The 8,307-nt window shown below is 61.7% G+C and overlaps 1 protein-coding gene and 2 non-coding genes across 3 annotated transcripts; all 3 read right to left on the bottom strand.

Annotated features, from left to right (window-relative positions):
* Positions 1–4,044: 4,044 nt before the first annotated feature.
* On the bottom strand, positions 4,045–6,751 carry LOC114071545 (40S ribosomal protein S11). The gene is made up of 5 exons (XM_027909396.1): positions 6,651–6,751; positions 5,709–5,840; positions 5,390–5,465; positions 4,774–4,903; positions 4,045–4,218 (listed from the first exon to the last, which is right to left on the bottom strand). Exons 1-5 carry the CDS (start codon positions 6,663–6,665, stop codon positions 4,095–4,097), a joined length of 477 nt encoding a protein of 158 aa, XP_027765197.1. The 5' UTR covers positions 6,666–6,751; the 3' UTR covers positions 4,045–4,094.
* On the bottom strand, positions 4,337–4,426 carry LOC114071546. Its single transcript, XR_003574050.1, has one exon. It is a non-coding gene; the product is annotated as a small nucleolar RNA SNORD35 (small nucleolar RNA).
* Positions 5,183–5,267, bottom strand: LOC114071547. Its single transcript, XR_003574051.1, has one exon. It is a non-coding gene; the product is annotated as a small nucleolar RNA SNORD35 (small nucleolar RNA).
* Positions 6,752–8,307: the final 1,556 nt, after the last annotated feature.

The raw sequence follows: 8,307 nt of genomic DNA, 5'->3' as shown, positions 1-8,307 counted from the left end.
GGATGTGGAGCTGGAAGGTGGTGGCCAAGGCAGACTCCTACTTGGATGGCCAAAGCAGGGCAGAGGGGAATCCCCACAGCAGAACCGGGGGGAAGGAACAAAATGCCGCAGGTGCTTGTGGAAGAGGGAAATCCATTAAAACTTAGTGGGCAGATGCCAGGCAGGCTGAAAGCTTGGACAAGCAACTCCCTCAGAGGATCCAAACCAGCCCCAGAGCCTTCCTCAAACAATTCCAGAACTGGGGGCACCCCAGAAAGCTCACAGGGCTGATGGGTGGTCCTGGCCAAAGGGAGCCCTTGGGGTAAAGGGAGCCTGGAAAGAGCAAATGGGTGAATCCCTAGATCTTTTGTGTTTTCCCTGGCACAGGAAAGACATGGAGCTGTTGGAACAAGTTCAGAGGAGGACCTGGAGATGCTCCAAGGGCTGGAGCCCCTCTGCTCTGGAGCCAGGCTGGGAGAGCTGGGGGGGCTCACCTGGAGAAGAGAAGGATCCAGGGACACCTGAGAGCCCCTGGCAGGGCCTAAAGGGGCTCCAGGAGAGCTGGAGAGGGACTGGGGACAAGAGATGGAGGGACAGGACACAGGGAATGGCTTCCCACTGCCAGAGGGCAGGGACAGATGGGAGATTGGGAAGGAATTGCTGGCTGGGAGGGTGGGCAGGCCCTGGCACAGGTTGGGCAGAGAAGCTGTGGCTGCCCCTGGATCCCTGGAAGTGTCCCAGGCCAGGTTGGACGGGGCTTGGAGCACCCTGGGCTGGTGGAAGGTGTCCCTGCCCATGGCACGGGACTGGATGAGATTTAAGGTCCCTTCCCACCCTTGAGAAGGTTGGAATTGGCAGCCCAATCCTGGAATCATGAGCCCATCAGATCCACAAAGGCTTCTGCATTTGGAAACGTTTCCACTGGAAACGGAGGTGCCAAGGTTGGTCTGAGAGTGGCACATGCAGGGAGAGGACAAGGAGTTCCTCCAGCAGCTGTAACGAGTGCAATTGGAATAACTGAGCTGCCCAACAGGAGAATGCATTCCAAGCTTTATCTGACAAGCACTGACCTTGAGAGAGCTGGATGGGGATGAGGCTGATGAAGTGAACCTTCAATTAACGGAATTGGCGGCGTGAGTGGCATTTGTTCCACTTTGCTGGGGAGCTGGGGTTGGCTGCAGGACACAGCCAGGGCCACGGAACAGCCACCAGCTCCCAGGGCCATGGATCGTGCCAGGCTGGCTCTCCTGTGCCAGGGAGGAGATCTCTGGAGCCGTGGATCGTGCCAGGCTGGCTTGCCCTGTGCCAGGGGGGCCTCCTGTCGCCACAGCCCCAGACCCGGGGACTCCTGCTCTGGAGAGAATTAAAAAGACAAACCACTCCATTCCTTCCCCTGGAAGGAGTTGGTCCCTTGGCTCTGACACTGAGATTCCTGTAAAACTGTTGGCAGGAAGTAAAGCCCAGGAGCCTTGGGACAGGAGGGAAATGAGGGTCCCCAACCCCAGTGTGGCCCAAGTGGACACAGATCATTCCCCTCACCACTGCCGGGAGCTGCTTCCCCAAACAACCCCAAATCCAGCAGCTCTGAGCATGTCAGGAGGGCTCAGGAAGGGATTAGAAAGGGATTAAGAGGGAAAGCTTTTACCACAAGCTGTCCCTGCTCCAGCAGTGCTGGACACAGTGGGAACATCACTGGGAGCCACAGCCCCCAGCAGGCCTTGGGAGGGGGGGCACAGGCCACCCCCAGCTCTGACACCCTCACCAAGTCCCAGTTTGGTGCTAAAAAGGGGCTTGTTGGGATAATTCACAGGAGAGGCCCATTAGCCGGACAATCTGCTTAAGGGAGTGAAAGAGGAGGACTAATCACTCTGAGATGAGGGCTTGGGATAATCTCCCAAGGAGCAAATAATTGGGCATTAAGGTGGGGGGGATGGAGGCTCCGAGCAGCCCGTGGATCAGTCCTGGCTCCGGGGGCTCCCCCATGGGAACCATGTGGACAAACAGCATGGCCCCAGTGCCAAGGGGCTCCCAGGGCCCCCCAGGACAGGGTCCTGGATCCATCGGGAATGGGCACTGGAGGTCTGGGGAGTCATGGCCACGGGCTGTCCCTGCCACAGATGGGGTCCCAGGGGGCCCCAGCGCCTCCAGGGCAGCCCGGGACACGTGTCCTGGGAAGGGGAGGAGGAAGGGGACTGTCCTGGGAAGGGGAGGAGCAGGGGGACAGGGAGGATGAGGATGAAGATGAGGTCCTTCCACAGGAATACAAGGCTGCACGAGGCAGCCTGAACACCACTCACCTGGGTCGGAGAGCCAGGTAAACGTGTCCCTGTCACGCTGCTGGAGTCAGGGCTCATTCCCAGCATCCAACATCCCCAACACCGCATCCAGAGCCAAACCTGCAGCCTTTGGCACTGGGGAGGGTCAGCCCAGACAGGCACTGGCACAGCCCAGGACACAGGATCTGGCACAGCCCAGGACACAGGATCTGGTCAGCCCAGGACACAGGATCTGGTCAGCCCAGGACACAGGATCTGGTCAGCCCACGGCACGGGATCTGGCACAATCCAGGGCACGGGTCCTAGCCCAGCCCAGGGCACAGCCCTGTCATGGAAATCACCATCAATGTGGTTTTCACGAGGTCAGCACTCCCAGCCCCAGCAGCGCCAACAGATGGTGCAGCTGGAACACTGGAGAGAAGGGCAGATCCTGCAGCAGGACCCAACAACCCCCGTGGGACGCACTGCCACCCCCACCGCGACACCAGCCCGCAGGCAACCCAAGTGCAGGACACTCCCACTGTTCCTGGCTCCATCCCTGTCCCAGGAGGGGCCGTGCTCCAACAGCAGCTCAGGAAGGAAATGGCTGTGGAGCTCGTCCTTCCTATGGTCCTTCCCGCTGTCAGGACACAGCCGGGGTTGGTGGAATCATCCTGAATTGGGGGGGTCAATGTTTGGATAATTCACAGGGCACTGTGCTGGGGGAACTCATCTCCCTCTGCTCAGGAGCTGGGGGTGTCCACACAGGTGCTCAGGGAACGGCTGACGGACTCCCTGTCCCGTGTCCCCCTTTTCTCCTGCCCCCACATGCTCCTCCCTTCCTACCCCGGCCGGGGGAGCCTCGTGCCCAGGGGAAAGTGCTCCCTGGAGCCAGGATGGCTGTCTGGGCACAGGGCCCCAGTGGTCCCTGTGTGCCCCTTCCAAAGGGTGTCCATGGTCATAAGGTGACTGCGGAATGAATCCCAGTGTGCTCACAGCACTGGCACTGGGAGACCAGTAAGAACCTCCCGACCAACTGGGGACTGTCCTGCTTGATGTCCCTGGACTCCAGGACTCGCAGCCTCCACTGCTGCCTAATCCCCAGCACAAACCTGTGACAGTCCTGGGACTCTGGCAGGGCCAGGCGGGAAGTTACAGATGTCCCAAGCGCCTAAGATCTAATTTACTGGGAACTGTATGAACTTACCTTACACCTCCAGGTTTGTTCCAACAGTCTGAGCGTGAAACACGGCTACAGCTCAACCCCCTGAGCTTCCCAGGCCCCTTCACCTGCTGTCACCTCCTGCAGTGGAGCTGGGAGTGCGGACAGGACCCAGCACAAACCAGTGCTGGACTGAGCACTCTTGACCATGGACAAGAGGGCACGGGCTTAAGCTCCGCCAGGGGAGGTTTAGGCTGGATATTAGAAAGAAGTTCTTTACAGAGAGAGTGATCAGGCATTGGAATGACCTGCCCAGAGAGGTGGTGGATTCACCGTCCCTGGAGGTTTTTAGGATGAGGCTGGATGTGGCACTGAGTGCCATGATCTGGTAATCACAGTGGGGTTGGATCAAGGGTTGCATTGATGATTTCAGAGGTCTCTTCTAACCCAGTTAATTCTGTGATTCTATGAGAAGTCACTGTGACACACCAGGAGGTGACAGGAGCAGCTGGAGCGTGTCCCCTTCTGCCTTGTGCTGTGCCTGGGCTCCCACCACAACACCCCCCAGCCCACACCTGACCTGTCCCCAGCCCGGTGAGCTTCCACAAGCTGTGCACCCCACACGACTAATTTCGGATCACACACAAGTAATTCCATGTTCCCAATGTTTATTCCTCCCCCACCTCTCCCCACAGGTGTCAGAACTTCTGGAACTGCTTCTTGGTGCCTGCGGCCTTGGTCACCTTGAGCACGTTGAAGCGCACGGTCTTGCTGAGCGGGCGGCACTCGCCCACCGTCACAATGTCCCCGATCTGCACGTCCCTGCAAGGACACCGGGGGGTCAGGGGCTCCCGGGGCACCCCTGCCCCTCAGAACCCCAAATCTGCCTGCTCCCTCCAGGAGGGAACACAGAACTCCCCCAGGTACTGCCCGGAACCTGTCCCATGGTTCAGCACATGCCAGTGGCATTGTCAGCAACCCCTCGCCTGGGGGACTCTGCAGACCATCGTGAGTTTGGACATCATCACCTGGGAGCAGGTTCCCGTGAGCAGCTGGGCCGTGAACCCACCCGTGTCCCACCCAGGTGCACCCTCACTGCAGCTCGTACAGGTTCAGCACCACACACAGTCAGTGTGGACAGATGTGGGGACACCCCCAGCACACCTGGCACAGCCCAGGGACACCGGCACACACGGAGACAGGGACACAGGGACAGCTGCACAACACCCCTGGTGCAGGGGGACAGGGACAGCTGCACACACCTGAAGCACGGGGACAGGGACACAGGGACAGCTGCACACCCCTGGACCAGGGACACAGGGACAACTGCACACCCCTGGACCAGGGGGACAGGGACACAGGGACAGCTGCACACACCTGAAGCATGGGGACAGGTGCACAGACATGTTCTTGTGGCGCTTCTCGAAGCGGTTGTACTTGCGGATGTAGTGCAGGTAATCGCGGCGGATCACAATCGTGCGCTGCATCTTCATCTTGGTCACCACACCTGGGCCACGGGGGACAGGCACAGGTATTCCTCTGTGTTCACCTAAATCCCAACCTCTAACCTCCCTTTGGGGTGTTTGGGTATCCTGCCAGGCCACAGGGCAGCCGCTCCCTCAGTGCCAGGCCATGCCCTCCCCATTTCTGTTACAAACCCAACGATGACTCTTTTTTAAGCCCAAGTGACACACTAACACTCCCTGCACCACCTGCTCCTGCCCTAGGGCAACACCTGCCCCCAGGCACAGCACACCCAGGGGGTCCTGGCCAGCACCTGGTCCTGTCACCTGCATCAGTGAAGCCAAGAGGCAACATCGTCAGGCCCGTGGTGGGCTCAGCAGACCATCGTGAGATCAGCATCATCTGCGGCTCCAGGACCAGGGCGGGGACAGGCACCTAGGGCATTACCTGCCCCAGGGACCTCAGGGGCCCTAGCTGGTTACCTGCCCCAGGACTCCCCCGGGATCTCCTCAGGGATGTCCCAGCTCACCTGAGAGGATGCGGCCCCGGATGGAGACGTTCCCAGTGAAGGGACACTTCTTGTCGATGTAGGTGCCCTCAATAGCCTGCAAGGACAGGTGGGTGCCAGGTGAGTGGACGTGGCTCAGGTGACACCAGAGCTCAGAGGACACTCATTACAGCAGGGAATCATGGAGTGGTCCAGTGGGAAAAGCCCTGGAGAAGACTGGCTCTCATCAGCACCACCACTGCCATCATTACCTATTCCCAAGTGCCACCCCCACCCTGGGCAGGGCCCTCCCGGGGGTCACAGCCGGAGGTCACACAGGCCCTGCCCAGAACCCCCTCACCTCTTTGGGGGTCTTGAAGCCCAGCCCCACGTTGCGGTAGTAGCGGGGAAGCTTCTCCTTGCCGCCCTCACCCAGCAGCACTCGCTTTTTGTTCTGGAAGATCGTCGGCTGCTTCTGGTACGCGCGTTCCGTCTGCAGGGAGCGGGACTGGGTCAGCGTGGGGCCGCGAACAGGACCCACCCGCCTGGGCCCTGAGGCCCTCAGCACCGGCGTGGAGCTGGCCCTGGGGCACCGAGACCCTCCCCCGCCCCCACAAGGCCCCAGGGGAACAGAGACCTCACACAACCCCGGAGCACCGGGCCCCGGGCCCTCCCCTAAACCCTCGGGGCACCGGAACCCTCTCCCCCCTTCTCCAAACCCCGAGTCACCAAGACCCACCCCGTAAAACCCCAGATGGCACAAAGATCTCCCCAGACCCCAGTGCACGGGAACTTCTGCCCCCGCCCCAAACCTGTGGGGCACCGAGTTCCGCCCCCATCGCACCCCCATCCCGGGGACACGGGCCCATCTCCTCCCCCCCGCTCCCAAAACTCCAGGCGACGGAGATTTCCGCCCCTCCCAAACCCGCGGGGCACGGGCCCCTCTCCGGGCACGGGCCCCTCTCCCGGCACTAGCCATCGTCGTCCCCACACCAAAACCCCAAGCACGGGACCCCCCTCGCCCACCCCCATCCCTGGGCACGGGTCCCTCTCCCGCCCCACCCCAACCCCGAGACTCCCCTTCGGCCTTCACAAAACCCCAGGGCCGAACCCCCCCCCGCGCGCCGCTCCCGACGCCCCTCTCCGGCTGCGGCCGCCCCCCCCCCGCGCCCCGCGGTGCCCGCTGGCCGGGCTGGAGCCCCGGGGGGGTGGCCGGGCCGGAGCCCCGGGGGGGGTGGCCGGGCCGGAGCCCCGGGGGGTGGCCGGGCCGTGCGGGGAGCGCGGGAGCTCCCTCAGCGCCCACCTGCGTGTCCGCCATCTTGGCGCGCGCGGCCGGAAAGAGGCCGCGAGGCGCGAGCGGCGCGGGTTAACCGGGGGGCGGGGGCACGGGCGGCAGTGACGTCATGGGGCGTGACGTCACCTGCCGCCGGGTGGAACGTGACGGGGAATGGAGCGGAACGGGGAGAGGGACACGGAGAGCTCGGGATCGGTCACGGCGGGGCATCCTCGCCCCGACCCGCCATAACCGCCCGGCTCCCCCCTCCTGGCAGGGATTGCAGAGCCAGAAGGTCCCCCCTGAGCCTCCTTTTCTCCAGGCTGAGCCCCCCCAGCTCCCTCAGCCCCTCCTGCTGCTCCAGCCCTTTCCCAGCTCCCTTCCCTTCCCTGCACACGCTCCAGCCCCTCTCTTGTGAGGGCCCAGAACAGGACACAGCCCTCGAGGTCCCTCAGTGCAGTGCCAGCACAGAGGCACAGAATCACTTACACAGTCTTGCTGGCCACACTATATCTGATCCAGAATTACCTCACCTGGGCCAAAAACCTCACCTGGAGCTAAAGGGATAGGTGGGAGTTGCTTAAAAATCGATTGGGAACTAGGAAAAAGTCTCACCAACAGGGATGTGAGGGCTGGAATGCAGCATGGTGGGGGCAGGACCCCCGGATTCCAGCCCGTTGCCAGCTCCTGGCCAGAGGGGAGGTGCCACTGCGATCTGACCACAGCAGGTTCATCTCCCTGCTCTGTTATTTGCTATCACTTCATCCCGTTGATTCCCAGCCCTGGTGTGCAACTGGAGCCTCAGAGCTGGGCTCTGCACCCCTTTGCTGAGTGGGTGACCTTCCATACTCCTGGGGAGAAAAAGGATGGAATAAAGCTCACCCTGCTTCCCTCCTTGGGGTTTCCATGCTGTACAACTGGAGAAAAGTAGCGATGAACACACTGAGTGACTACAATAAAAACATGAACTGCTGGCATGGGAAATATGCTTGCTCTCCAGCCATTGCTCCTGCAGGACACAGAGGCCCCATCGCCTTTATCCCCTCCATCCTCATCCCATCCAATCCCACCTCTATTTCCATCTTCATTCTCCTCACCCCTAGCCCACTTCCATCCAACCTGCATCATCCCCATCCCTAACCCCATCCATCCCCACCTCCATCCTCATCCTCATCCCAGCAGCACTGGGGAAGCTGCAGGTGATGGCCACGAACAGGGAAAGGGTTCTGGGGTCCCCGGTGGGTGCTGGACAGGAAATGTCACAGCACCAGGGGGCTGGAGCCCCCACACCTGGGGGGGGCCAACACCAGCACCTTCTCCACGTACTGCCGCTGCCCTCCAACAGCCACAGCTTCACCCCACGGTTCCAGCAGCACTTGCTGCCCTGTGGCCACCCTCTCGAGTGCCACACAGCTGAGGAGGGGCAGATGTGGGGCATCTCAGGCCAGCAGTGTGATGGGGGGCAGCCAGCTGTGTGTGGAGCCCCCCGTGTCCTGGCCAGCCCCCCCGTGCCCCGACAGCACCACGGACAAGGCACGATGCCCTCGACCAGACCCTTTATTCTGAAGGGTTTTACACAGCACAGACACACACACACCCTCCCCATGCACGGCCTCCCCGCGCCCCCCCAGCCCCACACCCTGGGGGTTGCATAGAGAGCAGCTGGGTGGGCGCTGGGGACCCCCGG

The sequence above is a fragment of the Empidonax traillii genome, unplaced genomic scaffold, assembly GCF_003031625.1.
Source record: "Empidonax traillii isolate 1590-97213 ecotype Southwest subspecies unplaced genomic scaffold, ASM303162v1 scaffold2091:size39087, whole genome shotgun sequence".
Lineage (NCBI taxonomy): Eukaryota > Metazoa > Chordata > Aves > Passeriformes > Tyrannidae > Empidonax > Empidonax traillii.
This window is presented reverse-complemented; position numbering and strand designations above follow the sequence as displayed.